Source organism: Theobroma cacao, chromosome 2 (assembly GCF_053813885.1).
Source record: "Theobroma cacao isolate CCN51 chromosome 2, ASM5381388v1, whole genome shotgun sequence".
NCBI classification, from domain to species: domain Eukaryota; kingdom Viridiplantae; phylum Streptophyta; class Magnoliopsida; order Malvales; family Malvaceae; genus Theobroma; species Theobroma cacao.
The window spans coordinates 50,566,927-50,584,282 of NC_142640.1; the positions used below are offsets into that span (position 1 = coordinate 50,566,927).

The window sequence follows — 17,356 nt, forward strand, 5'->3', positions numbered from 1 at the left end:
GTTAATCCATTTATTAAGTTCTTAATATTCAAGAATTTTTAAAATAATTGATTGTTTATATAAATCTGTTCAGATATTTGATGTAGTAATTTTCAAGTAAAATTAAGCAGAGAATAAAGGGTAACAGATTTTTTTTTTTAAAGCAAGCGAAATTCTCGATAAATTACATATAAAATAATTCATTTTTTAATAATTTCTACTTATTCACACTTTCTTTAAACATTATTGTTTTATGTTTAAAAAATTCTCATATTCTCAATTACACGTTCGAGTAATATTATATAGTGTTCATAAAAATATCTTATGCTTTTATCAATCGTTGTAATTAAAGGTGTTTTACGAAAAAATTTATTAAATAATTTAAAACAATTTTACATAAAAAATACATACAATTATCATTGAACTACGGATATACCACTTATCTTGATCTTTATACCAAAACAAAACAAATTAGTGCTTAAATGGCAAGCACAAAAACTAACTCTCGACATGACTAGAGGTCCACTACAAGGAAGCTAAACAGAATATTCTTCACCTAGTCCTTATGATTAATTAATGACAAAAATACTTTTTTCTTTGGTAGCTATTAGCTAATCTATCAAAATTTTATTTCATTGATTTGGACTCCCACCATTAGTAAATCAGACTAATTTAAATTGCAACTTCTTTGAGATTGTTTTGGTTTCATTAGATTCATACTTTTATTAAAGAATAAAAATAATCGATCGGACGAAGTCTTAATGTTTTTCTTTGGATATATAAAATTATAGATAAGATCGACAATCTGTGTACAACCCTATATTGAATTAGAGAGACGATGGATATCATATTTTATCATGTATAATTGTGCCAACTCGATTACGTATGATTAAAAGAAACCAATATATAACTGATACAGATCAATTTACCTAATTTGCAGGCAAATCATAGATTGTGTGATACCTTACATCTCACATTAGATATAAATATGATTGTTAAGACTTATATAATGATCCAAATCCATTACTATTAGCAATTTGAGTTTAAACTTTTGAAGGTCACGTTGTTTAGGTCCAAAAAACTATTGGACCAGTGGTTGGACTCGGGTCGTTACTGATTGACATATTTTATTAATCATATTAGTAAGTGAATCCAGTTATTAAGTTCTTAATATTCAAGAATTTTTAAAACAATTGATTGGTTATATTTAAATTTGTTCAGCTATTTAACTTGACTTATTGAATTATAAAAGATATTTTGCATCATGTTTTGTGATATATATGCATTATAAAACAAATTAAATTGTGTTAATATTAGGATTTCTTGAAACAATTATTGAACCATATCATGCATAGTTATGTCAATCATTTTGAAAAGCAAAGATCATTTCATTGATAAATATAAGAAGATACAAGAAAATAGTGCAATTACATTGCATAAAACAAACATGTCCACTATTCAACCCTAGATCTTGTGTTCATTAAACTCTCATATTAATAAAATCATCTATCAACTCATTCGCAACATGTCGAATGCCAAATCTCGATGAAACCATTACACGAATTATCAAATTTATATTATAACAAAACCACATTATCTTCGAACGTTTCAGGCTTGTATCGACGGAGTATATGGGAGATCAAAGCCATCAAATTAGTCAATGGGCCCTTTATACAGTTAAAATCTGTCAAGAAATCAAACCAGTTTTCAAATAGGCTTGTGTTGGGCCCTCCAAAGGTTCTCTTTGGGTACAACAAACACAAATGACAAAAGGTTTACTCAGTGGTGGCTAACAAATTAAACATGCAACTTTAATTTTGTTTTCTTTTTTAATTTTTAACAATGTGGCTTGCACCCTCATTAAAGATATACATAAAGAAATAAATATAGGGATTATTAATGAATAAGAAATTATAAAAAAAGTCAAAAATATAGTATGAATAATCGGAACAAGACCTATGAAAATTTTCATCATATTGTTTGTGTTATTTACATAATACTATCATTATTTTTATCTCCCATTTTTTATTTTCGGACTATTTAGCATAATGTTTAATTAATGGATATGTTTTCATCTTCAAGTATTTTTTTTTCTTTGTTTGATGTATATAGGCTGTTGGGGTTATGAGCTTCGACGACTATGTTAACCTTAAATTTAAAATAACCATAATTTTATGCTTAAATTTCCATATTACATATATATTTTTTTTCAAAAATTTTTATTGAACTTCAATTTTTTGAGAAAATTTGCAATCGATGTGATTCAGCTCCCTCTTGAATTGCTATTTACACATAAGATCACGAGATTATATGTATATACACATTTAAATTTCTCAATTGATATATAAATGTTGAAATTTCAAGAGATTTTAAGATAAAGATATTACGTTTGAAATCCGAGTAGATATATAGTAAAAGGAGTATCTAAGACTCAATATTTAATTAAATATAAAGCTTCTTGAGCAGTGGTCCAAAATTTGTTATGTTTTCTAGAAAGAAATAACTCGAATTTGCTATATCCATTAATAAATGAAAAGTAACCATGCGTTTTCTCTTATTTCTTTCCTCATTAGGGTTTATAGTCTTGTGTTTTTCCCTGACATCTAGGTCAAAGAGATATTAATCATGGATAGCTAGGAAGTTGAAGGGAAAAAGACAAAAGCAAATTAAAAGTAGACGAGTTATGGTTTTGGGGTGGCAGTGGGGCAGATGGGAAAGTACACTGTGACGCATGAAGAGAGGAGAGGGGGGGGGACATGAAAGCCTGAGTTCCAATACAATCACTCACTGTTACCTTTCCCAAGTTTCCTTTCTCATACAAGACGAAGAATTGGCAATCTTCACTTTATCTTTCCCCTCATTCATGTCACACATGTACTAATATTACAAAGCAAAGGCCATGCGTGAGCTACAGTTTTTGTTTTGTACTTTCTTGGCTCGTGTCCATTCAAACAAAATTCGGAATCCAATAAGCAAAGTGAAGAAAGACAAGAGAAGAGGAGAGGGGAGGGGAGGGAGATCTCTAGTTTAGTGAGCCTTGATAAGAATGGAGCCACATCATATATGTTTTACTGTTGGACTTCTCATCAGAGTTTCGTCCAGCATTGTATATTGTAATTAATCACTTCTTCTTATAATGCAATGAAAGAAGCAGAGGAATTAGTGAAGAACATATACATTTACATCATTCAGAGGGTGCATAGATTGCCTCAACCGAAGGGCAAGGAATCAATGTATGAATTAATCTCTGCAATTGGAAGGGATCAGAGAGCAGCCAAGTCTATCTTGTTTTCTCTGTCAGCATTTGCCGCGCTACTATACTTTCTTAGATGATTTACACGCAAAGCTAGATGCCACAACAAGTGGTCCTGCAGCCTACTCCTAGAATTGTGTTCTAAACTTCTGGTTCCAGCTTTTCACGTGGAGATAATACACAAAGTTGTTGTTCCAATCACATGATCCTCCTGGCGGTTCCAAATTCTAGCTTAGCATTAACTCTTGGAGTGCATAATAATGCATGCATTATCATGTAGCTTTGAAACAAATGATGATATCAGAAAAGAAAAGAAATGTCAGTTCTCGTTTGGTTGCTAGCTATTATATACGAAAATGACTGTTTTCTGATGTTGGTCCTTATTTTCTCACTCTCACTCATGTAGCAAATGTTGATTCCACCTTTTGGCTTTTCTGTGAAGAACCTTATCCGAAAGAATTTAGAGTTTCTAATCTAGTGAATTCATTGATGTTTGTTCTTTAAAAGGAACCGACCTTACTTCCATGATTGTGTAATATTATCTCTTTTATATTTTCTTTTTATTATTCTTTTGTCTCACTTATCAATTAATTATGTATTCATAGTGGATAGAATTTATACAATTTTAAAGGTATATTTCAACGAATTAAAATTCGAGATTTTAAATTTAAAATCTTAATTATCGTAAAAGATAAATTATTATTTATTTATACGTATGAATGGGTATCACTCTCTCTTTGATATAGAATATTAGGTAATTCTATTTCTTTATCTAATTAATTAGCAACTTTAGGCATGGAGCAAACAGATGGGGTTGCTGTAAAGCCACCAGGAACCCTAGGCTAAACCTAGTACGTATCTTAAACCAAACATTTCATGGACTACGGTGACCAAACGACCAGTAAGAATTTTGCTGAATGGCATAGATTTGATGGGATTGGCTGGAACAATCTAATTACAATATTAATGGTTTAAGGGAAGGAGCATGTATGTTTGTGTGTTGATCCTTTTTCCAATCAAAGGAATGGCCCACAAAACAATTTTCAGTTTGGACCATTCAATGTTGGAAACCAGGGGTTGAATCATGAGAAGGCAACTGTTTCTATATCTGATTGAATTCGAGTAGGTAAAAAAGACAGAATCATCAAAAATTTTCTCTCACTTTTTCCTCTACAGTGAAGAATCTTCACATTTCTATGCCATGATAGACATATGCATGGATTGAAAGATTATGAATCTCGCAGAGCAAACTGGGACTCTCTCTCTCTCTCTCTCTTGCGGGTTTTTGTCCAAATTGATCGTGAATCATGTTACCCTTTTCTTCTAAAGACATTTTATGGATTGCTGCAAGCTGTAGAGCTCTTTCCTGCCAAACAAAAACCTTTTGTCTTCACTTGGTATACAGTTTGGTGTCTTCATCTTTTCATCATTTTGTTTTACGTATTTTATACTATAAAAAGAGACATTAAACGAAACACCAAATAAAAGCAAAAGGTTTTTGTTCTTATCCCGTCGTGATAAATTTGACTAAATCAACATATTTAATACTGTAATTGTAAGGGATAATTTAGAGTAGTTGATGATATGTATGTTATATGAGAGTAGGAAGGACTCATAGGAGTAGTTTCTTCTTTATTTATTTATTTATTTATTTTGTGTGTTTTTGAAGTTGTGGTTATTGGTTTCCATTCATGTACATATATATTCATTGATTGCTTTTCTGCAAAGTAGTCCTTTCTCTCTAGTCTCAATTACCTCCACACAGCAGGAACACCTAAACGCCTTTATCACTATCACTATCTCTTTAAATAACAAAAGTGGGAGAGAGAGGTGCTCACGCCTTCCATTTCTACAGTTAAAATTGCTTCATAATATCTGCTGCATGATGGACATTCATCTCTCATCACCCCCTCTCACTTTTTGGCTGAGAAAGAAGCGAGAAAAGAGTAATTGCGGGCAGCAAGAGGACTCAAAAGAGAAGGCAGAAAGAGGGATGGATTAGGAGCTCGATAATCGAGCGTTTGAGCAAGCTGCAGAGAGAGTGAAAGGAGTGTTAGTGACTGTTGGTACGCTGTTCTATGCATCTTTTCTCCGCCCCTCTCTCCTTCTTTGCCGGTTCCTTGTCTCCTCCATTCCCAAACACGCCAAAACCCAATCTATCAATTTCCTCTCCTCCACGTACTTTCTCTCTCTCTCTCTCTCTCTCTCTCTCCCTCCTTTGTCGATATATACTCCTCACTTTCTAAGGCGTTCTTTCATCCATAAGGTCAAGTTCTCAAAAAATGAACGATTAATGATTTGAGAGCATGTAGTGAAAGTGATTCTAGAAAGTGTTTCTAGCAGCTTACTCAAGCTTTTTTCTCGTTACATATATAATATTATTATTTATATGCTCAATAAGAGAAAAAATATATATATCGTTCTCTCTCTTTCATGTAATTAGCAATCATCATCATCATGCAATCTTCTTCCTTCACCTACAACAATATATCCTCCAGGGAGAGCGCCTGCTACGAAGCTGATGATGTAGAAGATGAAGATTCCATAATCTTGTCTCTTGGTCCTCCAGGACAAGGTCAAGACATTTCCAGATACCCTTTATCATATCCTGCCTCAAACAAGGCCCCCAACTGTCCAAACCCTACTAGCACTGATCAAAGTGGTGTGACAGTTGCCCTTCACATTGGTCCACCAGCCATTGAAACCAGCTCCAGCAACTCTAATGACATTCGTAGTAATAAACTTGTTGAAGGACAGTACTGGATTCCTTCACCCGCGCAGATCCTCGTTGGTCCCACTCAGTTCTCTTGCGCTGTCTGCAACAAAACCTTCAATCGATACAACAACATGCAGGTTCCAAATTATAGAGAGTACTGATTAATTATTATATGACAAAATCATAAGCTTTGATTAGATTATTCTATGACATCAAGGAATTTCTTGGTGTTTCCTCTTTTTCCTTTAATTTTTTTTTTGTTTATCTTTTTCCCCATGCATGTATGAGAATGTGTTGTGATATTCTTTGTGCCATTTGTTTCTTCTTGATTTTATACTTAGATGCATATGTGGGGGCATGGTTCGCAGTACCGAAAAGGCCCAGACTCCTTAAGAGGGACGAAACCAGCTTCTTCGATGCTGAGACTTCCTTGTTACTGCTGTGCTGAGGGTTGCAAGAACAATATAGAGCACCCCAGGTCCAGGCCATTGAAGGATTTCAGAACTTTGCAGACACATTACAAGCGGAAGCACGGGGCAAAGCCGTTTGGGTGCCGGAAATGCGGTAAGCCTTTTGCTGTCAGAGGGGATTGGAGGACTCACGAGAAGAACTGCGGGAAGCTCTGGTTTTGCATTTGTGGGTCTGATTTCAAGCACAAGAGGTCCCTCAAAGACCATGTTCGAGCCTTTGGAGATGGCCACGCTCCACATACCGTGGAATACTGTGAGGTTGAAGAAGAAGAAGAAGAAGAAGATGATGATGATGATAATGATGAAGACAATGAAGATGGGAGTCATGGTCCTCTTTTCTTTTCTAATTAATTATAGTGGAGTACTTCTAACTTTTTAAGTAATCAAGTTTTGATCGTGACTAATTATGGTTTAAGATTCCTTTTGCATGCTTAGTAAATGCATGTTTCAATCTACAGAAGAGGAAGGATGATGACAACCAATTTATATAGTGGAAACCAAGCTTATTTTCCTATGCATTTAATGTTCAATGAGGTATTTCAATCATCTAATCCAAGTATCTTTAATTTCTCCATGCATCTTTTTTAAGGTAACAATCACCCACCCTAATCATAGTTCACCATGTAATGAAAATTTTTTATTCATTCATATTAATTTCAATGAGATGACAAGTTATAATTGACTACTAATATATACGACTAACAATATGACATAATTAGAAAATTAATACATTATTTCACTAAACCAAATATATATATATATATATTGAATCATGAAAAATAATACATAATTTGATCAAAAACCAGTTATATATACTCCGATGGACTGATATCTTAATGCCTCGTGAACACATACCAATTAGTACTCAATGCTGATCACAATATTCTACCAAAACTCCTAAAAACATTTAAGTACAAAAATTGGTAAAGCAAACCATCTAAAATAACAAAGCCCAGAATTGGAACAAGAAAAACCCTACACAACCTTGGAGTTGAATTTGAGATCTAGTGGTTATAGTTGAGTACTTGTATAAATACTTATAGTATACAGACAAGTATACTATAAGAGAAAGAGAGAGACAGAGAGAGAGAGAAGAGCATAGTATTTTATTACTTATGGAAGGTGGTCAAGTAAATTCAGGAGTGCAGGAAAGAGAGCAGAGAGACAAATAGCAGTGGGAGTCACAGATTCTACTGTTGATGGCGTTTGCAAAACAAAAAATGCCATAGAAATCCCGGACTCACTCTCTTTAGTCTCCTCTTCTTTTTTATGGTTTAACTCTGACTCAGTGACACACTCTCTCACACGTAAGAGAGTGAGAGTGAGTCATTGTTTTTATCAGTCTCTCTCAGCTTCGACTACCACTACAAACACTTTGATCGAGCCTCTTTTGTCAGTCTCAGCAATATCAGACACTGAGAGCGAGAGAGGGACCACTGATACATTGATATATATTCTTTTTACTGCTTTTGGGGTTTCACCCAAAGTCCTGCATTTCTCCTTTTGCCCTTTTCAGGTTCCTGTTCCTTCTTGCCCTTCAGCCTTGTCTAACGTTAACCATGTTATAAATACTTGCCTAATTAATTATATACATGTGCATGGGCATGGCATGCATGGTTTGTTGTTCTTCTCCTTTGGATTAATCCTCCATTTTTTGTCCTTAGAGTGATAACAAATTTAAATATATGATATACATATAGCCAAGCACGCAGGCAGGCAGGCAGGCGTGCCTATGGTTTATACAGTTACTGATATCATATGTTATTGATATTGAGATTTTCCTCCCTTTCTTTTCGAGTGCTGCAATCCCGATACTGTTAATACTATACATTTAATTACTTTTCAGGCAAAAAAAATATTTTTAAAAAATTTTTATCTTAATTTTCGTGAAAGTTAAAAGAAATAAACATTTAAGATTAACTGGGACAAGAAATAAATAAAAATAAAATCTTTGTTTCTTAATTGATGATCTCCTCAGTCCTCACGAGTATGATATTGATATGGAAATGTGCAGAAGCAGTAAGAAAGTGTAAGATCCCAGGCGCACAGTAACAGCTTCCACATCAACTAGCTAGTTTCTGGAAGGAGCCCTTGCCCTTTTATTCATTGATGCATGGTTTCTCCATTTACTAACTGATATACAGTGGAGAAAGATCCATGAAACTTAAGCATTAATTTGCATGGAGTTTAATTTAAAACACTAATTAAGTTGTTGCTCCATAGTTAATTATATTAATTTTCAATTGTCTTAGTTAATGGCCTGTATATGTACTTCAAAAACAAAAAACTTTCTATCCTTCAAAAATCAATTAGCTCTTGGCACAATTACATGGTCCTCCACTCTACTACATGTGTAGGCTAAAAGAGGCTTTTTGCGACCTAAAAAATAAAGCAGTCTCTACTTTTCTAGCTCCCTCCTGTAATAATCAAAGCTAAGGCAGCAGAAGCCCAACACGAGCAGATGATTTCTGCACCAACTTCGAGTTTTTTTTTTCTTTTTTCTTTTCTTCCAGTTGAATTTCCAGTTGTAAAACCTGTAACTAGGCCCAGGACATTTTGGGGGTATCTGCCCGGCTGGTAGCCAAAAGCAAAAGCAGAATACGTCAAAGGATTCGAACTTGGAGTAGGGACTTTATCCTTTTCGTTTTTTACTTGGGAATTGTTGAACCAATTTGATGTGGCATCAATCACATGAGGCCCCCAATGCCAGTGAAAATACTTCATATTTACTAGGATTCAGATACATACTCCCACAACTCACATCATTCAGCTTGAAGAGAGAGCTTTTATTCCTTGTACCAATCTCAAATCATCAGATTCCAGCTGCTAAAAAGACAATTGAAATCGCTGCTTTCATTCTTATGTGTTGTTCTTTGAACCAATTTGAACCTGCTTGCGGAATATTAATTTATTAGCAATGTCAGAAGAAGGAAAAAACAAACTTAAAAAACCATTATTGCTATGGAAATAACTTTATGAATTTCTTCACCAGTGTCTTCTTTCTGATTGCTTGGTTTGGGTCTAACGTGCAATTCTTGTTTACTACTTCTTCAGCTTGGGTGTCGTGGTCATTTCTGACGTTATGGTGTCAAGGGTCTCCATTCTGGTTTGGGGTTTTGTTTAGAGTTTATGTTTATTTTTGTTGAGGTTTGGGTCGTTTCGCCTTTACATGAGTGAGGTCCAATTAACATCGAGGAGGTCCAAATGTTATAGCCTGCATCCCTTTGCCTGACTTAGGCAGACCTTGTTGCTATGATCCAGCTACTACCAAAGAATGCCGCTGCCAGGCTGGTTTCTGTGTTTTTTACATCCATCAAATCAGACAGCTACTCCCATGATAGAAGTTCATCATTTTATTGCTGAGAGCGTGGAATAATCCTTTTCATGTCGATTGTTTTCATTCGTAATTTCGTGGCTGATTGATGACATAATGAAATTGGTTTCAAATGCTAGTAGAGTGCTGGTCATAATTTGATAAGTTTGCATTCTTAGAATCTAATCATACACCGCAAGGAAATCACAGTAAACCTCACAGTGATGAACACTAGGCAATAGAGCAATTCAGGATAGCTCCAGGGACTTGGACTTTGATTCTATCTTCCTTTAATTCGATTTTAATAAAAAATTGGTCACCCAATCTAAGACTACTTTAGAAAATTGGGCATCCATGGTTATATAGAGGAGGTGGTTCAGGAATTTCATAGATGCATGCATGTGACTGAAAATGCTCTGGAAGATTAGACAGACAGGTAATCTCTTACAATTGTAAAAGAAGAAAGGAAATTACTCCATATATAGAAAGAAAAAGATCATCTACCCGCAGATAATAGGAAAAAAGAACTAGCTCAACAACTCAAGGTAGGAATTGCGATGGGGTCAGTTGGTAAAGTTTGGGATAGTTCCATGAGGCTCAGTGGCTTTAGCAGCCGCAGAGGGCTCGACGGCAGGCGATGGTGCCACCGGCTTTCCTAGAATCTCAGCTGGCAAATCAGGTATCCCTTTCAAGTAGAAAGTATAAAACAGCTTGATTGGAAAGACTATCTGCTGCAACTTGACCTGTCCGTACACTCCCTGGAAGATCCCGGAACCTCCGGTCACAGCCAAGTAAGAATCCTCGTACGTTAGATATGGTCCCTGGACAGATATATGGCCATATTCACCAAAGTAGAAGCTGTAAATGGCCTCGAATCGGTCACCCTGTTTCTCCGGAACGTGCTGAATTAGCACGCACAGTCCAGCTGTGATGCCTAACCTTTTCTGCAGGTCTCCGGTGTAGAGCTTGTTGGTGAAAGGAACCAGGTCACCAAGAGAGTTGACAGGTTTTTGGCTTAGTTTTAGAACTGCAGGGCTGTTCCTGTCTCGCTCGTTGATTTCATAAACGCATAGTTCTTGTACTTTTGCTGAAACAAAGCATTAAAATTTTGGTTTCAGCACAAATCTTACAGTAAAATTATGGTCAAAAGTAGAGAATTTTGTTTGAAGCACTTACTGGGCTTGGAAGTGTCTGGTGTGCAGTCCTTTGGCTTGTTGAAGAAGAAGAAGGCTGTGGTAGAGAAAGGCCTGGAGCTTCTCGAGGTGAAGGAACTACTATGGGTTGATGAGATCTTGAGGTCATGGGAGGGAAAAGGCTGTGAATACGAGAGGCTGGAACCTAAAAGTCTATGAGGTTGGGAAAGTGAGCTGCGATCAACCAACCTGACAGAAGAGATTGCTTGCAGAGAGCTGGTAGATGCCATTGACTTTGTAGGAAAAGTGGGGGAAGACAGAAGCGAGATCCAACGAGGTTGGTGGGTGGGAGAGGAGAGATGGGCAGGGCCAGGGCAGCTTAGGAAATGAAAATGAATAGGGGTTTTTAATTATACCTCAACAGGGTATTTGTTTATATATAGTAATTACGTATTTTATGGATGAAAACGTGGGGTTTTAGGATAAATGGACGGTGCAGACTGGTCGGTATGTGCTGCTCTGTGGGGATGAAATGCATACTCCTATCTCATTTGATTCAGGCCCAAACTTCACCGACTCGTTTATGGAGAAAGGCTCTAGTTTCATCGTACCTCTATGATTAGCTTAAAAGTTAAAACAGGAAAGCACGGGATAGTTCACTGCCATGGCATTTTGTCAATATGTTCCTGGCTGCAGGATAGCCGTTATTTTTTTTCTTTTCAATAGGAGCAGCCGTATGGGCCAAAACTACAATGCACAAAACAGCTACGCATGGATGTTCTATGTTTGACCGACTGCTAGATGTAGTGCCCTTCTTCTCTGGTTCAAGGCAAAGATCTAGATGGTGAAGAGTTTGAGGTGGGAAGGACTAATTAGAAATGGACTTTTCTACTATGTATCCAATCACTATCAAGCGGCATTTTCGGGTCAACCAAGGACATTCAGGAGAAAGCTAGAAGAAGTTTCTCATGTCTCAACAAACTCAGCGGTGATTAGCAAGAAAATACCGCCAACCACATTTCAACTAGAAGGAAAAAGGGAGCGGTTATGGATGAGTCATGCATGAATTGCTTGGAAAAACAAACTACCAATCTTTCTTTACACTAAACTATACATCAGAATTGCCATTGTCTAAAATATCATTTCCATTTTCCAACAACCTTAACATTCTGTCACTTTACAGGAATCCTATGAAGGCAGCCACTTTTTACCTTTTCTATATATGCATGATATAGAAAAACATGATGGTGGAAAGAAAATATAATCAATTAAATGATTTGTGTGTCAACATTTTGTCAAAATTTCGGCACCGGTTCTAGTAATTAGGATGGTATGTTCAAATTGTGCAGCTGGGCTGCCATCAGCAGTCAAAGTTGTCCAGTTGTCAGGCCATGTGACACACTCGATGCCTCCCAGTGTAAGAATTGGTTCTGCAGTGAAAATGTGGGATATGGGTCAATATACATACAAGAACTTTGTTAAAGAAAAAAAATAACAACCACTGATATTCTATGATACTTTCAGAAGAAAAGCCAAACTTCCTACTCAGCGTCTAAATGTTAAGAAAAACCATCAAAAGTATGTTTAAAGAGCCATGAAGAAGCATGTGATCTATATGTTACAGGTAAAATAATTAACTTTAGACTTCACCCTGATAAATTGCTTACTGAACACTCACTTCATTTAACAATCTGCCTACTAACTAAATTTTACACCGCTGTCTCGCAGCTATAATGGATAAGCAGATAGAATAATACTTAGATGCAGTAGAAGCACAAAGATGGTGCATTCCAAAGCATCTTGTACTGTTATAGAGGCTGCCACAAATAGATTTAAAATTCTTAATACGTGCTTCAGGGGTGCCATACTAAAAGACAATTACTTGGGGACATGGTAACAAGTAGTTGCAAATTGCTGTGCACTTGTGTTCTGCTATATGAACTTTAGAACGATGCATGTTTCATTCTCTGCTTCTCCATCCTTACATAAGTAACCAAAATAAACCAGAAAGTTCAGAGACATTGCTTGATCAACTGATCTAAATATCTCCTAGACATGCTTTGAATTAGAGCTATTGACTATATAAGACCTAACATGTTAGCAAAGTTAAAATCATGCTCACCAATGGTAAATGTTTGACCTTCAACCATAACGCCAGGATTTTCGTTACCTGTCAGATAATCAATAATTACATTTAGAAAAGTTTTAGACAAAAAAAAAAATCAGATAAAATATATATTGTCAATCTCAACCAAAAGAATAAAAGATCAACGCAATGTACATGCATACGTGAGAAGCAATTGCAAAATATATAGCAGAAGATATCTCCAAAGAAGCTGCTTGATGGCAAAAAGGATTCACACTGTCTCAAGTTTATATTCATGCATTCAATATAAGCCAAATTGCAGAGCAGTTCAATGCAGAGCAATTGAGAATAGTTTTGGCATTTCTTTAACCCATAACAATGCCAAATTTGGTAATACTTCAAAAAAGATAAAAGATCCTTATACATCTGAAAAATACTTACGGTGATGCAATATAATTGGTTCAGAATGAAAAACAGTCCCGACACCATGCCCAACAAAACGCTCCACCACTCCATAACCATATTTTTCAGCATGCTCACTGAGATGATAGTAAGAATATGTGGTTAAAATGGACATGAAGGTTCAGGAAACCATTCAACATGCTACATATAATCAGAGAATGAGGTTAATGACATGTTCATCATCATGTCACTTTATCCAGAGCATTAGGCAACAAGTGGACTTACGCTATATCAGAGTAAGCTTGTTCTTCATGCCAAATAATTATAAATACAGGGGACAAAGAGTAACAAAAAATTATCACTTGTCAATGCTAATTATTAGAACGTTATTGCTTCAATTCTGTTACATTATGTAACACTAACAGATGACTCTTGACCATTTCTCATAGTTTAACCACATCTGTGCATCAGCAATTCTCCTGGTAAGATTATCGTATAATTTTATATTTAGAAATCTTTATTTCTTCCTAGTCCAAAATAATAAAGAGGAAAGATGGAGAGATACGAAACCTTATTCTTTTTCCAATTTTCTTGAAACTAGCACCATCTTTGCAAACAGCTATGCCTTTCTCCATGCACTCCTCAGTTACCTTCAAAAAAGGTAAGAATGAATACAAGTAGTCAATTACATCAATAATATTGTTAACAAGCTGTCGTTTAAAACTATTCATATTCCTTAGTAAGATGGCTAATTCTTAAAGTCCAAAAACAGAAAATCAAGATTTCTAAACACAAGTGCAAATACATATTACAAGCTCTTCGAATAATAGTAGAAATAGAATTCTAGATGTCCTTATAAATCATAGTAAAACTTACTGTTACAAGGCGCTTAAGTGCACCACTAACATCTCCACAGAGAAATGTCTTTGAGGTGTCTCCATGATAACCCTAAGAACCAAAGGATATGCCATGCAGCTTTTCATCGTCAGATAGTGCAGTTCAACTAAAGGTCAAGAAATTGATGACCATATGTCTGGCCAATAAAAGTAAATAAATTCCTAGAGATGTCATGTGACAGATAACAGGTCAAAAAATCCAGAACCTTGTCCTGATTTGATCCCAACTCATCATACTTAAACTTGTTCTAGATTCTGGAAAGTTGGCAACTATGATAAAAATGACAGGTGAACTGAAACAAAGAAATGATGAGATTGATTTCTAAGAGCATCAGCCATATGAGTTTAAATTAAGGACATACATTTAGGTACACAGTCACGTCAACGTTTATTATGTCTCCATTCTGCACCAAAGTGTCAAAGATGACCATTAGTGATAAGATATATCAGCAACATTGTACAAACATGAATGACCACACAGCAGACCTGTAGCTGCCGAGAATCAGGTATTCCATGGCACATGCACTCATTAACTGAAGTACATACACTCTTGGGAAACCCACCATAGCCAAGAGGTGAAGGATAAGCACCCGCCTCAATTATCATCTGGTGCACAGCTTTGTCAATTTGATCTGTTGTCACTGATGGCTGATAAGATTTTTGAAGAAAATACAAAATGTCAATGTTATATAAGTAACATACATACATACATATGTATACACACACAAACACGCATGTGCACACACATATACATGGTTGGCAGTTAAAATGACTTCAAAGTATATAAAGTGCTTAAAAGATATCGACCAAAATGATAATTAGTATATTTATTAATAAGCAAAATCTAATACATAAAATAACCAAGAAAAAAGAAAAGGAATCCTATCTCTCCAATTAGACAAAAGATGGAAAAAAAGAGAAAAAAAAAACAAATATCTCATCCTGAATTATTCTCTAATTAAAATAATAATCAGCAAAGAGGATGATCAAAGCTTACTCTAGTGACAACCCATGGCCAGCAGACTAGAACAACTTCAGATAAACAGGAAAATTTTATCTTCTGCCATTAAAAAAGGAAATTGATGGGGTAGAACAAAACAAAAGAATTGTAACTTCTCACCCTAACTAATGTTCCTGCATAGTCTAAGACTTGAGCAGCAAGCTCGCATGCAGCCCTCATTTGAGCAATGCCTTCAGCATCATGAATCTGATGCTCGCTAGAAATTTCGGGCAATATATTTGAACTTAAATAAGGAGGCTTTGGTATATGGCCAGGCACAGGAAGACGTGATGACACCTTCCCGCGCCTCAAAGGAGGCCTTCTTCTAAACTTTGTCGTACTCTGAAGTTCACGCTCTCTGCATAAGTTCAAACAATCTCATAGTCAATTAAGGAAGCAAAATGAATCCACTTCAAACTTATATACTAAGGATGATAATAGTATGTACTCTGCAGCATTTTAAGTTTCATGCAACAAGCAAATGGTATGAATTCTTATCTCTTATTGCAGTATTAATTCACTTGTGACCTCGTTCTTAATTAGAGAGTGAACCAAAGTGAATAGTGGGGTAAGGGGAGCCAAAATTTCTGGCTTTAACCTTACAGCACCAAGACAATCAACTTGGGCAACTTTAATAAACCATGGCGACATATAGGATGGATATCTAAAGTCCCTAAATTTTTATGTATACGTTTACAAAACCACAATATTTGAGAATTTCAAAAACTAAAACGCTGCATACTCCATGCACATAGCTTTGTATTGGAAGTGCCAGCAAGATGTAATGACCACAGTTTCCTTTCTCCTTTCAAAGTAACCAAGCAGCCAAAAATATTCAACAAGTCCTCAAATAACCCTCTACCCACAATTTTCTCTGCTTGGAGGCAGCAGAGCATCAGATTGAAATGAAGCCATCCAACAGTCCCTTTTTAGATTTTAATTGAAATGATAACATAAGATTGTCAGATCTCCTCCTCATGTGATGATCAACCAAACCTTTTCACCATACATTATGTTATAGCGAATGCATGATTTCTTATAACGTATATCTACCTTTCAACAACTCCACATCAAATTCATATCCAGCATAACCAATTTCACTGTAGTTCATAGCATCAAAATCTACCACAAAATGAAAACTTCGAATAAAAAGGTGAAAGCTTTTTAACGCATCAGTACCAAACCTCCTTATTCTCATTGCTTCATCTAAACCCGACACCTTCTTGGAATAAACAACCAGCTTATGTTCAAAACGACGCTCTTTCCCTGAATGGTTAAAACATTAACATGTTGCAGAAATAAGGATAGACCAACCCATCATTTCAGTTGTACGAAATTGAAATTAACAGAAATTGAGGAGTGGCAAACCAGAGAGAGTAGAAGCAGAGGAAGTGAGCGGGAACGCCATGAATAAAGTTGATTTAGACGATGATGATGACACGTGTTGGCCGTGTAAGGAAGATGAGAGTTGTGAAGAGAGGCCATGGGAGACTGAAACAGAGAAACCCATTTCCCCCAGAGTTTAAAAGGCTTTCAAGATAATGCTCCTCCACGGCCACTCGCAAGCCGCCAGGGGTTCTATACGGGTTTTACTATTTCTATTTTTCTTTCTAAAATTAAAAAAAATAAATAAATAGATAAATAAAAATGCAGCAAATATTTTCCAAAATTTTTTGGGCTTTTTTAGGGGCTGGGCCAACATACAAGCACATCCAATACCCGTCGTCGTCAACATTTAGCAAAGAAATTAATTCCTGCAAATATAAAAAAATATGAAATCATATAAAATTAATTATTTTTTATATTAATATAAGTAAATCAGTAATCATAATTTATAATTTAGACTTAATATTTTACCGATATATGTTTAATTAGATGTAAAATTTACATTGATAAATAAAGATATCAAATATGTAAATAACAGCGGAAAAAAATAAAAAATATAAAGGAAAATAAAGGCAAAAAAGAAAGAAAAGAAAAAAAATAGAAAATAGAAAATTAGGAGTAGGTTTGATGAATGGTCCACGAATTATGTCACCTAACTTTCCTGACGTTAGCAATTTTCATTTGATTACGTGCTCATGGGCCATGCAATTTTGGAAAGATAT

General features: G+C 35.5%; 3 protein-coding genes across 3 annotated transcripts; 1 reads left to right on the plus strand and 2 right to left on the minus strand.

The window, feature by feature from the left end:
* The first annotated feature begins 4,988 nt into the window (after positions 1–4,988).
* Positions 4,989–6,822, plus strand: DOT5 (C2H2-like zinc finger protein). The gene is made up of 2 exons (XM_007046237.3): positions 4,989–6,085; positions 6,290–6,822. The coding sequence occupies exons 1-2, from the start codon at positions 5,690–5,692 to the stop codon at positions 6,767–6,769; spliced, it is 876 nt and encodes a 291-aa protein (XP_007046299.3). The 5' UTR covers positions 4,989–5,689; the 3' UTR covers positions 6,770–6,822.
* Positions 6,823–10,181: 3,359 nt separating this feature from the next.
* AOC4 (allene oxide cyclase 4) lies at positions 10,182–11,283 on the minus strand. Its single transcript, XM_007046238.3, has 2 exons — positions 10,908–11,283; positions 10,182–10,818 (listed from the first exon to the last, which is right to left on the minus strand). Exons 1-2 carry the CDS (start codon positions 11,152–11,154, stop codon positions 10,295–10,297), a joined length of 771 nt encoding a protein of 256 aa, XP_007046300.1. The 5' UTR covers positions 11,155–11,283; the 3' UTR covers positions 10,182–10,294.
* Positions 11,284–11,975: 692 nt separating this feature from the next.
* MAP1C (methionine aminopeptidase 1B) lies at positions 11,976–16,828 on the minus strand. The gene is made up of 10 exons (XM_007046239.3): positions 16,617–16,828; positions 16,433–16,514; positions 15,369–15,606; positions 14,735–14,896; positions 14,611–14,652; positions 14,229–14,300; positions 13,923–14,002; positions 13,392–13,489; positions 12,987–13,034; positions 11,976–12,294 (listed from the first exon to the last, which is right to left on the minus strand). The coding sequence occupies exons 1-10, from the start codon at positions 16,756–16,758 to the stop codon at positions 12,149–12,151; spliced, it is 1,110 nt and encodes a 369-aa protein (XP_007046301.3). The 5' UTR covers positions 16,759–16,828; the 3' UTR covers positions 11,976–12,148.
* Between the last annotated feature and the right edge of the window lie 528 nt (positions 16,829–17,356).

What these genes read in the sequence shown, in the direction of transcription:
- DOT5 (XM_007046237.3), top strand. Translation starts at nt 5,690, where the DNA reads ATGCAATCTTCTTCCTTCACCTACAACAATATATCCTCCAGGGAGAGC. An exon ending in ATCGATACAACAACATGCAG is followed by an intron (nt 6,086 to 6,289) that starts GTTCCAAATTAT and finishes TTTTATACTTAG; the next exon opens with ATGCATATGTGGGGGCATGG.
- AOC4 (XM_007046238.3), bottom strand. Translation starts at nt 11,154, where the DNA reads ATGGCATCTACCAGCTCTCTGCAAGCAATCTCTTCTGTCAGGTTGGTT. An exon ending in ACCAGACACTTCCAAGCCCA is followed by an intron (nt 10,819 to 10,907) that starts GTAAGTGCTTCA and finishes GCTTTGTTTCAG; the next exon opens with CAAAAGTACAAGAACTATGC.
- MAP1C (XM_007046239.3), bottom strand. Translation starts at nt 16,758, where the DNA reads ATGGGTTTCTCTGTTTCAGTCTCCCATGGCCTCTCTTCACAACTCTCA. An exon ending in CTGATTCTCGGCAGCTACAG is followed by an intron (nt 14,653 to 14,734) that starts GTCTGCTGTGTG and finishes ACTTTGGTGCAG; the next exon opens with AATGGAGACATAATAAACGT. An exon ending in AGGTCAAACATTTACCATTG is followed by an intron (nt 12,295 to 12,986) that starts GTGAGCATGATT and finishes TTTTCACTGCAG; the next exon opens with AACCAATTCTTACACTGGGA.